The sequence below is a fragment of the Malania oleifera genome, chromosome 2 (assembly GCF_029873635.1).
Source record: "Malania oleifera isolate guangnan ecotype guangnan chromosome 2, ASM2987363v1, whole genome shotgun sequence".
Classification (NCBI taxonomy): domain Eukaryota; kingdom Viridiplantae; phylum Streptophyta; class Magnoliopsida; order Santalales; family Ximeniaceae; genus Malania; species Malania oleifera.
In genome coordinates this window covers 2,638,894-2,660,413 of record NC_080418.1, presented here as the reverse complement: position 1 = coordinate 2,660,413, position 21,520 = coordinate 2,638,894, and the positions used below count along the sequence as shown (strand labels likewise).

The 21,520-nt window shown below is 37.6% G+C and overlaps 1 protein-coding gene across 2 annotated transcripts in view; it reads right to left on the bottom strand.

Moving 5' to 3' along the window:
• Positions 1 to 1,434: 1,434 nt before the first annotated feature.
• The window catches only part of LOC131147778 (E3 ubiquitin-protein ligase listerin), a 57,437-nt gene continuing 37,351 nt past the window's right edge, over positions 1,435 to 21,520 (bottom strand). Inside the window, exons 9-19 of one of the 2 annotated variants that reach the window (XR_009134935.1) lie at positions 20,948 to 21,440; positions 18,960 to 19,486; positions 9,357 to 10,095; positions 7,081 to 7,783; positions 5,362 to 6,380; positions 4,752 to 5,210; positions 3,951 to 4,181; positions 3,026 to 3,342; positions 2,812 to 2,878; positions 1,803 to 1,834; positions 1,435 to 1,701 (exon numbers count right to left, since the gene is read on the bottom strand). Coding sequence is in view for 1 of the 2 variants with exons in the window: in XM_058097339.1 (XP_057953322.1) it covers positions 3,115 to 3,342; positions 3,951 to 4,181; positions 4,752 to 5,210; positions 5,362 to 6,380; positions 7,081 to 7,783; positions 9,357 to 10,095; positions 18,960 to 19,486; positions 20,948 to 21,440 (4,399 nt within the window). In the remaining variant the exon portion in view is untranslated. Of the gene's footprint in view, positions 1,702 to 1,802; positions 1,835 to 2,791; positions 3,343 to 3,950; positions 4,182 to 4,751; positions 5,211 to 5,361; positions 6,381 to 7,080; positions 7,784 to 9,356; positions 10,096 to 18,959; positions 19,487 to 20,947; positions 21,441 to 21,520 lie in introns of those variants that run through there. The other variant, XM_058097339.1, reaches the window with a different exon arrangement.

Genomic DNA, 21,520 nt, shown 5'->3' with positions numbered 1-21,520 from the left:
TTTGACTCCTTACTACGAGTTCTCTAAGTTCGAGCTTGATTTAATTAATTTTTATTATAAAATTATATTAAACATATAAATAGTTTATATCATTTACACAATAAAAAATAACAAAAAAATAAAAATTTAATTGAATTTTAATTAGGCTTGTTGGTGGTAATGCAAAACTTGAATTAGCCGAATTATTTGAGGGCCCAAGTTTCCATTGTTTTGAGTTCGCAAGTTGACCTTGAATAGAATTGTATTGAGTTGAGTGATAGCGAGCTTGAGCATCTATGGCCTCGATTCATTCTTATAGTGTTCAAGAACATAAATTTTGAGCCTTAGATTTGAATTTAAGTGGGTTTAAACAAATTTCATTATAATTTTATACATTTTATCTAAATTCAATATAATTTTGTCTCCATATGTTTTTCAATCGTCTTTTGAAGGTGAAATTCTTGTGATGCTAGTGTATGGGAACAAAATTTAGTAGCGGCACAAAAAGTTAACCACAATTTCTCTCCTCCACCCTGTCTAAACCCTGGTCAGACATGACAATTATGTTTAGTATATGATTTTTCAATTTAATAATTTCAAACATAACTTTATATTATGTTTTTTTTTTTTTTTTTGAGTAACGCCGGGTATCCACAGCCGTCAACGCGCGTCCGTTTTACGGTCCGCACGCACCGGCATGTGACTAATCCCACGCCTTGTAGCAGGAGCCCCACCCACCACAGAGAATTAATTCAGGCGCCCGCTGCAGGAATCGAACCCGGAATGCCAGGATTAGGCTCACCTCGTGAAAGGAAATCCCGGAGTCCGCCCTTGCCAACTGAGCTCAGCCCTGGGGGCTATGTTTTATTTGTCATATGGGTACATGTCCTTTATAAAATTGAATATTATAAAACTAAAATTTAAATTCATGAACAAAATTGATTAAAATACTTATTATTTACAGGAATTACACGAGGCAACATGGATTGTTTGGGGAACACAGCCTTAACCAGGCTTTTGCCAGCCTGCTTAGCACTGGGCTATGAAAATTTAACATAAACAAAGACCGTAAGCAACTAATCCATTTTGACGATGCTGCGCTATCGCAAATGCTCTCACCTTATCCACTTTAATGCGTACCTCAATTATCAACACGGTTTAATGATCCACTTTGGTCCAACACTGGTCAAATGTAAGACACAACTCTGTGATAATGGTTAAAAGAAACAAAAAAAAAGTCGACCAGGACAAGGCTCAATGGTGCTGCAAGTTTAATTTCATTTTTTCTTCCTAAAAAAATAAAAATCAATGCTATTGTCATTACAGGGTGAAAACCCAATCTGTTTGAGAACATAGTTTTGGAGCGTCAAGTTTAAACAGAACTCAGAATGAGTTTATATTGCAATGTCAAGACCCGAGACTCAAAATCTAAACCTTGATACACACAACAAGAACGAGACTAAATTTTAATTTTCCTTCAGTAATAACTATCAAATTTATTCATATACACATCCTCTAAATAAAAATGTTAAATCTGTAAACTTCAAAACTGATAGCACCTCCAATTCCCTTTAAAATTACGTCTATACATATTTCTTAAAAACAAAAAAGGAGGAGGTCGATCTCTATATTGAAATCTGCTGGATCTACATTGAAGCGATGAGAGAACTTCAAACCTTAAAAAAGACAGTTCTGTCATGCTCTTTCAACTAACCCACAGGCCTACAAGTACATTCACATGGATTATGTATGCAAAGAGACCTAATGGAAAGAAATCACCCTCCCTTAATTTATCGGGTCTCCAATAGTAAATCACAACATACCAGATCTCGTCAGGCTCTGAAAACCAGCTTACCTGCGTGAAAACCCCTGTATCAAATTGTTGCTAACAAAATTTTAAAAAATAATATATATAGCATGCGGAGTCGATCTTTGTCTACAGAATTGACTCTAGGTCTGCTGCTATTGTTTTAGTTGGATGGAAAAGATATGGATCAAATGAGAAAATAAGGCTCACCCATGATCAAGCCATGCAGTTAATGACTCAGTCTGGTAAAGCAACACAAGGCATCCTGATTTCTTGATAGCACATTTAATGATACAAGAGAACAAACAGTTTGTGGTAACCCACCCTGGAGTGACCTCAGGAGCGACAACTGACTAGGAAGAATGCATAGACAGACAAATCATAATCAAACCATGGGCTTTAGAGGGCCAACTACAGCAGGAATAGGTGCTATATGGTAGAGGTTGAACCGTACCCTAACACAGCCTCATTGAGGGAAAGTGGCCGGAGGCCTACATGACCTTCGATCCTCGATAGCACAATATACCATGAAGCTACCACCCCCACTGTAAGGTATTTGTCACATTAAGTTCATGGGGTGGAATGTGGTGGGAATGAAATTCAATAAATTGAAATAAGAACATGAAGAAATTGACACAGTCGAATCCATTCCATCCCTATGTACCAAACATATAGTGAGTGAAACTGGGCAATCAAGAATAGGATTTCACATGTTGCCAAAATTTTGGACCTAATTTTGTACCTTTTATCATTCTAACTAATTTGGTGATCCCTCCAAAGATTCTTTCTACATGTGACTGTTATGAAAAAAAATGTGTTAGTGTGTGCAACCCTTGACCCAATGACTGAGACTGGAACTAGTCCAAACTGAAATTCAGTACTATTCCACTTTGAGCGAAGGGTCCTAACTTTGCCAAATGGACAATAAGGTAAAAGCTAAAGTGCAGGTGCATAGATCTTTTTAATTTCATTTAAAAAAAAAAAAAAAATCAAGGCATGTCTATGTTACAAAAAAGAGAGGTTACCATTATGCACATGGCTCAAAGTCAGGGCCCACAGTTGTTTTAAGTCTCCAAAGCTCCCACAATGAATCTTCAAAGAAAATTACAGGTACAAATATATCAGTAGAAAGTTGGACTGAATACACATGCACACACTTGCACGCATGCACTCATCTGTGTGTGCATGTGTGCGTCTGTGACTCTGTGTGTGAGACAGAGAGAAAGAGAGAGAGCTTACATGAAATACAGATGCATACTTCACTTCTGCTTTCCACTTAATTTTCCTACTCTCCATAATATGAAGTAACATTATGCCTTTGAAAAGACTTAGAATGGAGACTGGCAGAGTGGGCATGTTGATTTATGAGAAGTTGAAAACCACTTGTAGAGACAGGCAGAGTGGAACTTATGTTTGCAGGTCTTGCAAGCAAGACGGGGAAGGCTGTGGTTGGCAGTGTGGATGACACTGTAACAGATAGGGCACTCCTCGACGCCTTCAAATTCCTTGTCAAAATTGCTTTTCCATATTCGTATGGCTTCAGCTAGTGCTCCATTCTGCATCAAAAAGGAAAAAAAATCATCTGCTTTCTTATTACAAAGCATCAAAACAAGATCTGAATCATGCCTCAACTGTAAAGAACATCGAACAGTTACTGTCATATGCCAACTAAGATCTCATTCATGCAATATTCACTCAAAGCATGGCAAGATAAGGACAGAACAGTGAGTAAAAAATGTACGCTCTGTGAATAAGATTTAATTAAAGCCATAATTCATTATTTATTCACTAATCCTATTCACACAAATTTTGACCTTCCATACCACCCAAACACATCACCTTGCAAATCCCTTTGTAGAGGCAGCACAGCAAGTGTCCTCTTTAATTTGTGCTGCCTTCTTTCTTATAACTACTACTAATACAGAACAACTGTTGTTATTTTAAAATACCCATGTTAGGAAGGGAGAGAGAGGGGTTGAAGGAGGCAGGTGACATTGAGGCTTTAGAATTTATATGTTCACACAAATTTCAACTTCAAAACGTGCTGCTCCATGTCCATTACATTCATTGTGTGTAAGTATATGAAAAGCCCTTTTTTTTTTTATAGGGAAGGAGAAAACATGATGCAGGAAAAAGGTAGTCAATTGAAATCAACAGAAAGTACCTGATTACGAACAAATGCCATCATAGACATTAACCATTTCCTCTGCTTCACTTCACTAATGCCAAGGCTCCTTGTACAGTCAACATCCACTGGTCGCAATGGGTAAGATGCAGGAAGGCGAATAACTAAATCCATTCCTGTCTCATCCTTTGTATAGGTAGCAACAACCTCATTGGCTGATTTGCTTACACTAACTGAAAAATTCTCTTCAGAAAAACTGACTTTCTTGATCTGCAATATGAACAATATTCCAAATCCAAATGTTAGTATCTAAACAAATAGAATTAAATGAGAGGGAGTGACTGGAAACAACTGGAATAACTAATTCTGTTTTTGAGCAGAGAGCTTATCTCATTTACAGACAAAAGTCTCTATATTTTAATCCTATAAATGAAGAAACAGTACTCTTGAGATACCTAGAAGACATAAGTCCCACCACACCAGCTTGTCTTGAAGTGTTTGAAGGGCATTCAAGAGGAAGAATTTTATATTTATGTCCACCTTTTGTAAAATTTATTTCAAATATTTTAAATAATACTAGGGTATTTCAAAACATTAAAAATTTATATCTCCACAAAAAAAAAAGAAGAAGTCAAAACACATACCTGAGAGAGCTCATCAGCAATTAAAGGAGGGCTACACCAAGATTTTGTAAAATTCATTCAAGAGGAAGAATTTTATATTTATGGACACCTTTTACAAAATTTATTTCTAATATTTTAAACAATACTAGGGTATTTCAAAACATTAAAGATTTATATCTCCACATACAAACAAAAAAATACAGGTCAAAACACATACCTGAGAGAGCTCATCAGCAATTAAAGGAGGGCTACACCAAGATTTTGTAAAAGATTCGATCATAGATGATGCAGAACGGTCACGCAAGTCACCAAACCACCCTCGAACATAAGCAGGAAGAACACGTAGCATCAAACCAAAAATTGCAGCAGAAAGTGAGGCCATTTTCTCTGGTCCAATAGGCCAAAGTGATTCCACAGAAAACAACAAAGAACCTGTTTTGATGGCATGAGTTGCTGCTTTGGCAGCCTCTAGTAACCCAGCAGGAAGCTCTACATCTTTTTTCTTCAACGCATGCACCATGCACAATTCCAATGGAATCTGCTGAAAGAGGCAATCTAATATTGTTGAATTAGCAGAATCTTGTATATACTGGACAAGTCTCTCCTTTTCAGGTGATAAAGGTGGTAAATATGATATATGTGACAGCAACAAAGCCCAAGCAAGGAACAAATTTACCTGCAGATTTTGGAGCAGATAAAAGCATATCAATAATAAAACTCCTAATGGGAAAGAAATCATGTGAAGTCAAATTAGAGAGAGAGGGGTCTGGAAAAAATCAAGGGGAGAAGTGAAAGTTTGCAATTATTTAAAGCATATTTATCCATACCTGGGCTATTATGTCTGTTTCGAGAATCTCACAAGGCAACTTCTCAATCATGCAAGATATTTCCTCCCTAATATGGGCATTCCCTTCCAAAGGTGAGTCAAAACGGATAGTATCTGGGTCACCATTCCCACTTGAGCAAGATTCAGTGTCTTCTCTAACTATAGCCGAGGATGAAACAGGTTCAGTTGAGAGAATAACATAAGCAGCAAACTGCAAAGAATGAACTGGTTTGGAGGAAAAAAGGATAGCGTACAATGAGCCAATTGATCCCTTGCTCAATCCCCAGAATTCAAACGATTTCACTGCTCTATCTCTAGCTCTTGTAGAGGAGTTGATGACGCTTGAAGCAACTAACTCCCAGAAGTGTGGATGATCAAGACGAGAAGATGCTATAAAGGATGAAGCTTCACGACAATAGGATCTGGCAATGGCCTCGGCAACACCGGTGGAAAAAAATATGCGAAGAATAGCTTCAAATACTCGATCTTTAAGAGGTTCCCATCTCTCATTCATATTATATGCAACTTCTGATTGATGGAGTTCAACAAAACGACAAAATAGAGAAAACACAAACAAGGAATGTCTCGCAATGTTTATAGGAACAGGGTCTAAAATCAAAACACTTTTATCCAGCTTATCCAGCAAAACTTCTGAGTTATCATAAATAGAGGTTGACAAGAAGGTATCATTTATATTTTCGGCTACTTCCTCCATAGTCACAACAACTGCCTCGATCCACCTCCTCAACTGAGAGAGTATAAACTCCCAATCTTTTTCATTAAATTCCTTACAGCAGTATCCCACAGTAACAGCCATTAGCTTTGATAGTAATATCTGCACTGAAGGCAGTTGATTAGCTGCAGCTGATGCACCAGCAGCATGTCTTTGCTTTTGAAATAATTCAAATAAGTGCACTTGCTCCGCAGGGCTGATGTCTCTTGCAACCTTTAATGCTTCTTTTCCACCTTTTGCATTCAAGGGGTAGCAAGATATGACCAGATGATACCACTCTTCCATATCTACCAAGACAAACATGCAAGTCGGATGTGGATGATATAATAAAAAAAACATAATATGTATAAAAAAGTAATGCACAAGTAGGAGGAAGTATAACCATCAATGAACCATCATTGCACGTGTATCATGGACATGGCAGGCCCCGTTACTTGATGCTCCCAAGTAGGGATATGCCCCAACACAGCATTGTAATTGTTAGATTACCATTTTACCTAAGAGCTTAAGCTATTAGGTTGGCCCAAGCTTTAACACCCACTTGTATGTGCAGCCGACAGCACGTGGAGAGATAAAACAAATGATAAGTAACACCCATTACAGGGAATACAATAATTTTTAAACACCACACAATAAATGCAGGCAACAAGACTAGACCCCAAGACCTCCTGGTAACATACACTGATACCATGCTAGATTACCACTTTACCTAAAAGCTCAAGCTATTAGGTTTTGGGCCAAGAATGTATATCAAGCTTTAACAATAATCAATATCAAGTTTCTTTATATATCTTCCACTAAAATGTAAATAGTTGGATCGCTGAAACATGAGACTCTAACCAATTATTAGGCAGGACACGTTATTTGTGTTCTATGGTCCCTATGCATCAGGGCTCAAGAAGTGACATGTGATATTTAAAATTCCAAAACATAACAGCTTAGAAAGAATCAGTTGTGCTAATGTCGTGAGAAAGAACATTCACTTACGCTGTTCAGGTTGCCAAGAGATTAAAGGTGGCAATGACAGAGCTTTTTGGAGCCAGTCTTGGATGGTAACATGCATCAGATTTTCCACAAAGGAATCACTTGGAGCATCTTTACTTGATTCACCATATTCAGAGCTTTTCTGGCATAATGGTTGAATTAAAACTTTCATAATTGGAGGAAGAATCCTCAAACAGTTCCAGTTTACTGTTTCACCGAAGGAAAGTTTTTTTACAAGCAACTCAAAAAGCATCATCGCTTTGTCCCTTTCCCATATATGGTCTTCAAACAAAGTTAAAAGTAACGATACAAAAGCTCTCAAGAATGGTTCTTCAATGCCACCTAATTCATCGTGCGAAGCAGCCCATACGTTGACAGAGCTCCATCCATCACTTGACCCATGAACAAGAGCACCATCAAGTAAAATACTGACAATGGAATCTAACAAGCAATTTTTTAGTGAAAATTTTATAGTTCTTGCATAGGCACTTAAAGAAGGTAAGAAAGAACTTAATGCACAGCCTCCTTTCCATTTCCAAGTACATAATATTTCAGCAGCAAGCCAAGCTCGAGAGCTGACCGGCTCATTTGTTGCTTCCTTTGGTGCAGATGGAGAACATGTGACACAGCCAGCAACAACTCTGTCGAACCCAATTTTTGAAATAAGCTTGTCAATTAAAGCGACAAACTTATAATTCACAGATGCCTGCAATCGGTAAATATTTGTGAGCACAAATTATTAGTCTCTTGAATTGTATTATAAGAAAAAATTATAATTTTTCCTGTAAAATAAATAAATTCCAAGTATACTCCACTCTAGAGAACAAATTTTTTTAACCTCCTCCATGGAAGCAGAGGCAAGTACCCACAAAAAACAGTGGATTGACTTGTATTCACAGCTCAAGAGAGAAAACCCATGAACAGATACCAACCAACTTTGCGCTTAATGAAGAGCATCCCATACGAGGGAGGTTTGTGCACCAGGCTGCCCCTTTTTTTCCCCATGAAAGTAGAGACAAGTACTAGGTTGGGTGATCTCCTAGGAAGTCCTCATGTTGAAATGTAAATTATGTAATTAAGCAGGGCATCAATTAACAAAACTGAGAAAATGAACATAGAACTCAGGACCCCCTAGCAACCACGCTATGATGCCATGTTAGGTTGCCACTTCGCCTAAAAGCTGAAGTTGTTAGATTGCGAGTTAAGCCTTAGCAGTCCCACTTTGTCCTAGTATTTGACTTATTATCTGATAAATGGCAGTTTAAAACTCATCCACAAAATGAGCAACTTTTTCCTCAATTCATTCTTAAGAACTATTTGCCTGCCCTCAGCCGGCATTCAAAAATCAATTAATGGTTGTCTTGACAAGCTCAACCTAAACTTTAATGAATCCTTGTCAAAACACACTCCTTAATTAATTACTCCTTTGATACTAAACAACACCTAATAGTTCTGACTTAATTTATTCGAAGTACACAGTATACACAGAATGACTAAGATGACTCACTAAAAGCAATGACTTATCCATAAAATGCAAGTCTAACATAAAGGGGAGAACTTGCACTATGAATTGAAATACAAGAATATAAACATTACAAGATGAAATGATCCTATTTGAAAGTATATCCTCAGCTATTAGCATTGGCAGCTTAAATTAGACAAAGATCCAGTGCCATTCTACTAAGCAGAAAGTTTTTTAAAGATGGAAAGCATGTGGACACACACAAAGTTAATATGTGTCACAGGAGGACAAATGTCTGCAAGAATTCCTATTCTGAACGGTTAATCATTTATTAGCACTATCAGTTGCATCAGCAGTATCCCATGGACAAATGTGAAGTTGTAGCATTAGCAACAGCAATCATAAAAATGACCTGATAAACATGCAAATAAGAAGCTAACAAACAGCTGATAAACATGCAAGATGCAAACAGTTCACCCCCCCCCCCCCCCTTCCTTTTTAGGGGGGGAGGTGGGGATAAAAGAAAAATAAGTAAAAGAGAGAGAAGAAACAATAATTGGAGGACTAGCACCTTCCAACAATAAGCGAAAGAAGAAGGAGAAACTACAACAAGCTAGTAATCCAAAAAGGAAAAACATCAAACCAAAAACAGTAACCAAGCTGCTAAGAATACTACCAGGTCCCAATTCATAAAGAGACCCAGAATGGAAAGCACATGATAGTTGAAAAATTTTTAATTAAATATAAATGAATAACACGATGCTGTTTTAAACTTATCATTTAAACAGGAGAACTAGTGAACAGAAATCTCACTCACATGAATATCAATTGAAGTCGGATCAAGTTTCAGGGTGGCCAATCTTTGCTCATTTGTGAAATCAGGAATGACCCACAAAGGCCACAATTCATCCTCGCGAATGAACTGGTCTAATAACTTTTGCTCCTCCTGTTGGTCCTGGCAAAGAAATTCAAGGACTTCAAGCATCCAAAGGGAGCACAAAGACGTGATTTTATCAGTGTCCTGTTTATCCATTCTGAATACAACAGACCTGATAAACTGAATTAAAATATGTCCTATTCTCTCCCGACTCTGCATGCTGAGGCTTTTCCAGAAATGTTTACTTATCTTACAACAAAAAGCATGCACAGATTCACCAAAATCCAACCTGGACGAAATTTCACTTGTTGATTCATCACAAAGTGCATCAATTAATGTTGATGCCATTCTACTCTCCCAGTCAATAACAAATATTGCCGCTAAAATACCTGGAACAAGATCATTTTCTTTGTCAATCATCTTCAAGCAAAAGAAACTCCCATCAAGTACTTTAAGAGCGAACCGCGCCATCTCAAGCATGTTTGAATTAGATTCACAACCTGGCAAGTAATTGTTTGCCCCAGAATTCAATAAAGAACTTGCATCCCCAACCCAAGAAAAAGGGGAATACTTTATAAAATTGATGAACTTCTTGAAAACCTCTTCAAATACCAAAATCACTGCATTTTTTGACAGAAAAGATGTTTGATCACTTTCTGTTGAGCCACCAAGAACAGCCCTGTAAAAAAAGCATTGATAGTGGACACATTATGCAATGACCACAATAGAACAATCAAGACTCCGTAATTTTAATGAAATGACAAACAGAATATTCGTAATTCAAATTTCCCAGAGATCTGTGAACCAAACCTCTTACCCTAAACATAAATCCAGATTCAGCTAGAAACCATTTATCCAAAGCTATCTAAACTAATAATTCATTCAGAACTCCAACATCCTTACAATCTTCTTGCCCTCTACTAGTTTGGAAAAGCACCATGGCTTTTAGTCCAAGCAAAAGATGTGGAACAATAAAAGGTTAAGGTGTGGAATGATTTTTTTTTTTAATAAAAAATAATTTATTAAGAAAAAAAGAAGAGACGACTACAAGAGAAGGGTAAAAGTATCCTTCTTTAACTGCAGAATAAAAATAGCCACAACAGGAGGGTAAAATATCCTTCTTTAATTGAAAAAATAAAAATAAACATTGAAGCCTGAAATCATGAGGAATTCCAGCAACAGGTACTCTTGTATTGTTTCTTCTTTTTACGTTTCTTCATGTTTGATCTCGCATAATCATCTTCAACATCTTTTCGTAGGTTTGAGAGATTGAAAGCCGAAGAGACAAAGAACCAAATAGAAGCTACAAATTCAGTTTTATCCAAACTACATGGTAAAGTTTGAACTTCAAAAAATTCTAGTATTCTCCAACCACAAATGTCAAATCATTTCCCCCCGCCCCTTTTTAAGCCATGTGCATTAAATCATGGCAAGCATAGCACAACACTCTAATATATGTGACTCCTTTCCTTTCCCTTTCCAATCCATAGCTTCTATACTTTGTTAGCAACAAAAACAGCAGCACCAGCTGCAACAATAACCAAAAAAAAAGAAGAAGGAAATATTCAGATCAATCTTTTGAAAGTAGCAGGTGTAAGGCAAGGCATTTTAACCATAATGAGACAAGGTGTAAAGTTTTTTAGGAATTCTGTTAAGATAAAATCTGCAAATAAATTATATTCAGTGGCAAAGACAGATACTTCTGTGTGTAAACACAGCGGTGGAGGCTCTGGAATGTGCCACTGGCTGAATCCTCGACCCACTCTTCCAGATAGGAAAATTCTGAGCAGATCAGAATGGTTAAGAAAAAATGAAAAAGAGCAAATTTTGTACAGTACAGCCTCTTCATTGTCTGAGCTTACATACATATAATACATAACATGTGGGCACACTGTGTCTAGGAAAAATGACTACTCTTGACTACAACTATTTCTAACTTAACTAGACTCAATAGACCTTATAAATGAACTTTGGAACTTGACTCATAAATGAACTTTGAAAATGAAGTTGGCTTGGGAAATGACACAATTTGACTGAACCATAATAATTGCACCTTAATAATTGTTAGATTGCCACCCTACCTAAAATCTTAAGCTGTTAGGTTGTTGAGCAACAATGTATATCAAGCATTAACACTCTCCCGCACATGCAGCCTGATAGCATGTGGAGAGATAACCTAATGAAAAATTACATTATAGGAAATAAAGTAATTTTTTGAACAACACACAATCAACACGGGCAACAAGACAAGAATCCAGGACCTCTTGGAAACTAGCTCTAGTGCCATATTACATTAGCACTTTACCTAAAAGCTTAAGCTGTTAGGTAGTGGAGCAACAATGTATATCAAGATTTAACAAAAACTAATTATCCTTTTTGACACCTTCTTTCAGATGTATTTTGAGCATCCTCCATTTCTTTGAGAGGGTGCCAGGGCTTCAAATAAATTTGGGGAGAAGTGGTCTCGCTAATATTAAGGTGCCTCTTAAGCATGTTAGGGAGTGGGCTTCTGAGGTGGGTGTGGTTTTTTAGAGTGGCCTTTGACTTACTTCAGGGTCCCTTTAGTGGGTAATCCTAGATCCATGGGTTTTTGGAACCGGAGGTGGAATGAGTGGCCAAGGGGTTGGATGGTTGGAAGGGACTCTTTTCCATTGGGGGTTGAATCACCCTTATTTAAGCTTGTTTATCTAGCATTCCCTTATATTATTTGTCAATTTTTAAAATTCCATAGGGGATTTCAAATAAGATTGAGAAAATAATGAGAGAAATCTTATGATCAGGAGTTGGGGGTTTTCGGGATCATTTAGTTAGGTACTTAGGTGGGAGGAGACCTGTAGGTCTAAAAGGGAGGGAGAGCTGGGTCTTGGAAAATTGGTGTCTAAAAACATCGGTACTCCTAGCTAAACAGTTACGGAGTTTTCCCTTAGAAGATCATTCCTTTCGGCATAAAGTGATTAGAAGTAAGCATGGGCTAGGTGTGAATGTCAATGTGTATTAGTATAACATTAAAAGATAAAAGTAAAAAATGAGCATATACGCAATAATTTAGGCATAGAAACTGACTGAAGACAAGATAAGGGAGGGGCAGCTTAGATGGTTTGGGCATTTGAAATGCAAGTTTAGTAGAGCATCTATGAGGAGTTAGTTATTGTTTCTAGCACGAAAAGGCGTAGTGGGTTAGGCCTAAAATAACTTGGAATGAGGTAATAAGGATTTAATAGCCCTTAATCTAATAGAGAAAAACGCTCAAGATTGGGTGAATTGGCAGAAAAGAATTCATGTATCCGACCCCACCTAGTGTGACTAAAGGCTTCTTGTTGTTGTGGAGGGGTTCTTGGATTCGTTTTTTGAAAGATCCATGGTTGGGGAATGACGTCCTATCCACATCTTATCCTCGCCTCCTCAAATAGAGCTCAAGGCAAGAGAGTATGATTTCTTTCTTTGTGGGCGATTCAGTCAGCCCTCTTGTTTCTTGGAACTTCCATTTCAGAAGATCTCTAAATGATAGAAAGATGAAGGAACTCTCCTCCTTGTTGTCGTTACTGAACAATTGTCATCTTTCTTCAGCTAAGATACTCGGTCTTGGGATTTGGATCATTTCAGGTGTATATTCCTATAATTTTTTTTTTTTTTTTTTTTTGGAGTTTTTGACCTGTTCCAACTCTTGTTTTCCTCTTTCCTCGTGTATTTGGAAGGTCAATGCTCCCCCAAAGATAAAGGCTTTCATTTGGTTGATTCTGCTTAATCAAATCAATACTAATAATCTGTTGCAAACTATGAGACTTTTGAAAGCCTTATCTCTAGATGTTTGTGTGTTTTATATTTGAATTCTGAGTTGACTTCTCATTCGTTCTTACACTTTGATTTTTCTTGGAGCATTTGGAATAAATTATTTGGCATGTTTGAAGAAGCTTGGGTTTGTCCAGCGACGGTGGATGGTATGTTGGCTATCTCTTTCGAGTGTTTTGGAAGAAGGAAGGATAAGGCGGTTCTGTGGAAATGTGGAATATTTGCAGTGCTGTGGGGTTTATGGTTGGAGTGCAATGCATGGATTTTTTCAAGTAAAAAATTGAGCAGGTAGCTGGTTTGGGAGAAGATCCATTATTTGGCCTCTTTATAGTGTGTTGGCTCTAGTTGCTTTAAGACAGCAAGATTTTTTCAGCGAGATTGGACAATTTTTTTGCTTTGATATTTCAAAGTTTTTTTTTTTTTTTCCCTGGATTTTTTCATAATTTTGATGGGAGATGTCTTATTCTCCTCTTTGTAAATCTTCACTTTCTACTGAAATCTCTTCTTTTGCTACCCAAAAAAAAAAACTTCTTTTTTGATAGAATAAGAAACTTCATTGGAGATAGCAAGGAGAAAAGGTTACAGAAAAGGAGGACAAGGAATCCTCAAACATAAGAGGGAAAAGAATAATCACTGTCAGCTCGATAATGCTGTCCAATTGCGGTTGACATCCTCAAAACAACAGCTTTTGAAGCAACCTGCACTCTAAGCCCAGAGAGATGCCGTTTACTGCACCATATTTTCCAAAGTAAATCTAAAGACACAAGGAATCCTGAAACACAAGAGAGAAAAGAATAATCACTGTCAGCTCGATAATGCTATCCAATTGTGGTTGACATACTCAAAGCAACAGTCTTTGAAACAACCTGCACTATAAGCCCAGAGAGATGCCGAATTCTGCACCTTATTTTCCAAAGTAAATCTAAAGGCAATCTTTTTCCAAAAAAATATTCAAACCTTTGGTTCCAACTAAATGCCCCATAAAACAGCAAAGATAGCACATCTCTACAACCTCCCAACATCCAAACCCTCCTCAAAACCAACAAAATTAATACTTGAGCTCCTCCACCATATTTAGGACACAACTTCACCAAGAACGCCAAAAAACCTATTCCACAAACCTCAAGCAAATGAACAGTGTAGAAACAAATGAGGAACATTCTCCAAACTACTCCCACACAAAAATAACACATCCGGAGACAAAGCCTTAGCAAGCCTCCTACTCTGCAGCAAATTGCTGGTGTTAACTATATTAAGGCCCCCAAGCCAAACAAATGCCTTCATATTAGAAGGGACATTACCCTGCCATATGCACCAATGGGAAGGAAAAGACACATCAGCCTCAAACCACATGAGGAAAAGAAAAAGGGACTTACATGAACAATCCTCTAAAGAATCCATGCCCCACTTCCTAACATCACTCTTACAAGAGATATGACCACCCTCCATTTAAATCCCTTTAAAAAATGAAAATCTCAATAAAAGGATCACCTTGATAACAATAATTACAACTATTATTCCAATTAACAATGGAAAGAGCAGACTAACTTCTACAGAATATTGACTGATGCTTCACAAGCTCTGCACTGCATCATCAATCAGCATATAGCCTATATCATCCACAAATGACATATACAATGGGACTTTTGTCTTGAAAATGCATCATAAATTAATCTGTAATCAATGCCAAAAAAAATACTTTCAATGTAAAAATATTTTGGTAGGAACAGCCTTTTTTCTTCCCCAATTATTCTTGCAATTCTCAGTTCATGTCTTTAATTACGTCTTGCACTTAATGAAAACCTGTTGTGTTCAAAAAGTGCACCACTTTTTCCCTCTTAAGGGACCCTATCACAAGGTTTTTCTAATCAAATAATTATCATGTGCAAATCTCTGTTACTCTCTGTAGCTTTTCACTGATCACACAAGAAACTAAATATTAATTCCAAACATGAACCCAAATTGATTTCTGATAAACTCATTTCATCTTTCAAATTTTATACGACCTCCCAGAATTTCATCATATTATTCAGAATATAATTTGTACAACTTATGAATTGATATAAGAAGATACCAAAGATACCAGTACATTATTCTCATCAGATATTCTCTTCTATCTTTCAGGATTTTCCCTTCATCGAGCACCCTATGCCAATGTCTCCTAAGCATCTCTAAGTTGAAATGGGGATGCTATTCCTTCATTCTTTCTATTTTCCATTTTCATTGAAAGCGTCAAGCTGTCAACTTCAAATGCATCTATCTTTTATCATTTATATGATTCTTATCTCGAGCCAAATTATTTAGTTCAAGGTATAAAATTTTTAAAGAGTTTACATTAAAAATAGAACTTTCCTATTTCTTCAATCTCACTGCATACATTTTCACTCGTCTTTCTCATTGCTGCACATGTGCAGATAGAACATTCTCACCACACTTGCACCATGACTTGTTCTATAAATAACCACACACCATCAATTAGGCCTTAATTACCAGATCTTTTACCTCTTTCTTTGCCAAAATTTTTTAAAATGTTCCTCATTTTTCAATCTTAGGAGAAAAAGACCCTCCTATAAAGAGAAGGAACCAAAATAGACTAGAAAACAATAATAAAACCGCCTTCCAATCTCTTTGAAGATTTGAGAAAGGCGCCCCTTTAAAACTGCCAGCTGCGAAAGACCACCAGAGAGAAGCTAAGTACTGAATCCTATCCCAAAACAAAGCCCCAGAATTCCTCTTTCCAGAAAAGAACAAGCATTCCTTAATCCACAAGACTAAACCACCACCAATCTTCCCAAGAAGTTAACTTGGGACTCCTTCACCACCAACCTCCCTTAGGATCACCCAACTATTCAATAGCCCAAAACTTCTTTTGTTTCCATTCAAATACAATGGTCATACTGTTCCATATATTCATCTTCATCCACATTCCATTTGCCTTCTTTTGATGTTTCATGTGTAAATATCATTAAATTTTTGCATCCAAGTTTTAAAATTTATTTCTTAGTTGCTTCCCCAGGCACACTCTTTGATGTTTGCATTCTAATTGATTATTTTCAGCCAAGGTATGAACTTAGAAATTGCATGCTAATTGATCATTTTGATTGAAGGCCTGTGTGGCTCCCGAGCGGTTGTTGAAGAGCAGCTGATTCATGTCTTTATAAATTGCTTCAGCACAAAATAGGAAACAATCTCTCCAACATATAAGTGGCTGGGTATTTATTTTCTCATCATCTTTGGCAAAATGAAGGCCACCGTGGAGACATTCATAAACTGCTCTTACTGTAGTTCTTAGCAGATAACCCGAATTTAGGTTTAATAATACTTCCCAATATGGGTGGCCATACTTGTTCAATTTATCTCTCAACTTGGATGCCATGAGGCAGCCTTTGAAATTTTTAGAACAAGCAAGAGGAATTCGTAGATCCTCCAAACGTAGAGCGCACAGGGCTTTGAACCCAAATACTAGCATAAGTACGCAGGGAATAGAATATAAGGCGATAAATGGTAGGAACAAATGATTTTAGGAGGGATTATTTGTCTTCCTAATTTTTGACACAAAAAGGGAATTTTCTACATCCTTTCTTGTGCTTGTGTCGAAACACTTGATGCCTTTCCTCAGCCTATTCTTAGTCTCGATTTTTCCAGGTTTACCCTTCGAACCTTTTTTTTACGTATTTATGTTTGCATAAAATACACCATCCCCCCAACTCCCCCAACCCCCCCCCCCCCCCCGGCCGCACAAAAAAAATAAAAAATAAAAAGCAAAAATGAAAACTGCAAAAGATAAAGGAAACAGTGGAAGTTGAAAGGTAAAAGCAGTTTCTTAGTGTTTGATCAAAAGATAGCTATAAACCTGTTGTATGTCATTAACAAAATAGGAAGCATCTTGTTGGAAAGTTTCAAATCTGTTTAGTCAACTTTCCTATTTTTCTAAGAGAATCTCGGCCGTAAATGTGCGAATATCCTAGAATATTTAGTTTCCTTAGAAGTTAGCATCTTTGGTTCTTTCCTTCTTGGTTCTTTCCTTCTATTCTTCTGCTGTACGTCTATTTATACAGACCTGTACCTATGTTACGATTAATGAGAATTATTTCCACAAGAAGCTATCTCATTCTAGATGGTATCAGAGCCAGGTCCGGCTCTTGGCCTTGTGTAAACCCTAGTTTCCCTTCGCGGCTCCAATTTGACCCTAATCTCTATAGGGTTTTCTTCCTCGTTCAACTCTACCCTAATCTCTTCTGTTGCTATAGCCATGGCTGAAACTTCAAACAAAGCTAAAACCGAAACCAAACCTGAAACCAGACCTACCCATTTTGAACCTTACTCTGTCCAAATTACCAATATACGATTGAATGAGGCCAACTTCCTGCGGTGGTCACAATCTGTCAGGATGTATATTCATGGAAGAGGGAAGATAGGGTACTTGAGTGGTGAAGCTAAGGAGCCCGAGAAGACAGACCCATCTTATGCTATATGGGATGCTGAAAATTCCATGGTGATGGCATGGCTCGTGAATGCTCTGGATGAAGAGATTAGTGCTAATTACATGTGCTATTCTACTGCAAAGGAACTCTGGGACAATGTGAGTCAAATGTACTCTGACCTTGGGAATTACTCTCAGATTTATGAACTGCAACAGAAGATCAGCAATGCTTATCAAGGAGACAGCAGTGTAACAAGGTATTTCAATGTTCTTAAGCGCCTATGGCAACATCTGGATTTATTCAATGATTATGAATGGAAAAATCCTGCTTATTGCAATCACAATAAGAAGATGGTGGAGAATGCAAGAATTTTTAAATTCTTGGCTGGACTTAATGATGAGTTTGATTAAGTAAGGGGAAGAATCCTAGGGAGACAGCCTCTACCGCCACTCGGGGAAGTATTTTCTAAAGTACGACGAGAAGATTGTCGAAAGAGTGTGATAATGAAGAAAAAGAAGGATGAGACTAGAAAAATCTGCTCTACTTGCTGCCAATAATCCTGCTCCTCATGCTGCTGGTAACACAGATTTGGCTACTGCCAATATTTCTGCACAGCGGCCTTACTCTAATCAAAGGAGGTTGGAAGATAAGCCTCGAGTATGGTGAGACTATTGCAATAAGCCACGCCACACTCAAGAAAATTGCTGTAAACTCCATGGAAAGCCAGCAAACTTGAAGGGCAACAAATCTAGATTTGAAGAAAGAGCTCTATTATTCTGATAATTTCTTCTTCTAGTATAAACACGAAGCTCAGATGAGGTATTTGATAGTACTTCTCTCCCTGTTTGTGAATCAGGGTGTTCCCGGGCCATAAGGCTCCCCGTATTGTCACAGTACGGGTAGGGTCATCAGTGTACACAGCCTTACCCCTGATTCTATGCAGCGTGGCTGTTTCAGTACACAATATGAAGGACAAGTTAGACATAAATGAAAAAATCCATTAACTGAAAAAGCACCTGTTCACTTTAAAAGGTGCTATTAGAAATTTTTTAGCTTGAGAAGCGCCACCAAAAACGAAAAAGTAAATGGATCAAATTATGCATCTCCTTCTAAAAAGTGTGGCTCAGCCCACAGAAAAGGACCTGAACTGGCCATATGTCGTTTCTACTTTTCTAACCAAATAAAAAAATGAGAACATGCTAATATTGTGCATAAAATAGTAAACAAAATGGAAAAACAGAGAGAGAGAGAGAGAGAGAGCGAACGAGCAATTTTTTATAATGATTGAAATGCATCACTAACACTCCAGTAAAAGTATCCACGAGCGTACCGTACGAATTGAGCATCTGAATTTCTAATTGAAGAATGAGAACAGATGACAGAGACGGCAGTTGAATCTAGGAACTCATGGTGCCAGTGATCTGGGTGAGAACCTCGACGACAATTAGAACCACCTTCAACATTCCTCATTCTAATCTCCTCTCTTGCTTTCTCCATGAGCATCGCAAATAAATCCATGTGGCTAGCTTCCAGGGAACCAGGACCAACTCCAAACTGTTTTAAGTTTGTTGCATATGACATAATAATGCACCATTGCTCAGTAAAACAGTCATCATCAAGTAATCCAAGCAAAAGATCCAGTCGAGCACTAGTGGAGCAATTATTACCACATAAACACCAGGGGACAAATACATTCCCAAACACCTGCAAGAAATGCTTCTGGCCCAATTCCTGGTCATTGTGATCAAAAGAACTAGAAGGATGCCCTTCATCATGGACGAAAATCTCTTGGATAATCTTGCGTGGTCCAAATATTGAAATAGAAACAGATAAAAGTCTCACAGCATCTGGCCTGGCCTGATGTCAACCAAATTAAATACAATGATGAATAGTTTTTTATCAAAAAAGATGACCATATTCATAGACAAATAATGTATAAGACTTGAGTATAAAATCCTCCTCAAAGGAACAAAAAAAAATAGAAATATGAAAAAAAATCAATACAAAACAGCTCACCGATCAAGTACCATGCAAGACAGACACAAACAAAAAGGTTCAACTCCATATATGCTGCACCAGCTAGATAGATTTCACTAGATTTATCTGTAAATGTACTAGTTACTGCAGTTATTTAGCTGGCTGTTTTAGTAAGCACGAGTTGGTGCACTGGTAAGGGCACCGTGTTCATTGTTAAATACTGGGCATATATTATAAAGAGGGATATCCCAAGAAGAAAAACCCCCCTCAGAAGAAATAAGGGAACTGATAGGAGCATTATGAAGAGAAGAGAGCTTAAACAGACAAGGAACCTTCAGTTCCAACGAAATCTCCCCCACCCACACATCTTCCCACAAGTAGACTTTACTGCCAATACCCACCTTGAATCAAATGAGGGGAAAGAACTGACTGGATACCTGAGAAACAGATTTCCAGTGACACACGTGAGATGCCACTGCTTGTCGTCTCCCACCCATTCTATTTGATCCCATACCTACTCTTTATCACCTTATAACAAAGGAACTCAGTTTCCAGAGGGAATCTCCAAAGCCATTTACCTATTAGATAGATGTTCTTGGATACCACATTCCCAATGCCAAAACCCCACTCAGACTTAGGTTTGCTAACTAAGTCCCAGCTAACAAGATGGTCACACCCACCCTCCCCAAACCCTGACCAAAATTAAAACAACCAATCATTTCCAAAATAAATCACTGAAAATAAAAAATCAATTTAAAAAAAATAAAATCTCTTGGATCTCATAAAATGTATGGATCCTGGCCAAAGCCTTTCTACATGAACAACGGCTGCCTCCACCAGCAAGTCCTCTAAATAAGAGGACAGTACTGTGTGTGCATCTCTAGCTGCTCATTGTGATATTAATAATGTAAATTATCAGATGTAAAAGTCTGAGGGTAGAACTTTGCACCCATTACACGTTGAAAGAAAGAAAAGAAATGAAAAAAATGGGGGTTGCATCTCCAGACTTTTTCTCAAAGAAAAATAAAATACCAAGCCAAGGCTGTACACAGGTTTACCACACAACGCACAAATGCATCTGTGTATGGCACTGCGTACATCAGTATGCATGTCGCAATTCTAATTCTAACAATGAAAATGAGTGAAATGTACAGGCCCACTGCTGCAGAAACTGGAAACCCTGCCAAGTGGGGGATCTTTTCTTCTTCTCAAATAAATAAATCAGATAATTGTGACTCCACAACTGCTTTCATAAAAGGAGAATAAATCAACAAGATATGCTGCTTCTGGTTGACAGTGACGGTTGCATAAATGGCAGCAAACGACATGAATGACACTTACATGTAATCTAATCAATGGGAACGACTTTGACAACATTGGTCCCACCAAGCGGATGAAGGGCCAAGTTTCTCCTTTCTGGACTGCATGTTGATCTACTAACAACAAAAAATTAATTATCCTTTCTACATTCTCAGAACATCTTTCTGTGTTCTCCAGTTGCTGACATATTGCAAGGCAGTTCTCCTTAAATGTTGCACAAAAAGTGAACAGCAAATTATGGTCCAATGGATAAATTCCAGAAAGAATTTCAGTAACACATTTCCCCAACTCTGTCAGATAGATCATTGAATACTTTGAATTCAGTGTTTCCATTGTCTTTCTGTGTAAAGGTTCAACACTCTCCTCGGATGGATCACCGGACTTCCCAGAACAGACCGTCTCCTGTCTTTTTGAGCTAGGAGGCAACAGGTAGTCATGCCACAAAGCATTTACAAGGATACTGTCAATGAGAGTGACTTGGAAATGATGAATGGTTTCCACTCCATTACAATATCTGGCATCAAAGAGGAAAACAGAATTAGAGTGCAAGTAAATTTAAAATTACTACATTATCATGATGAACTGGGAAAGAAT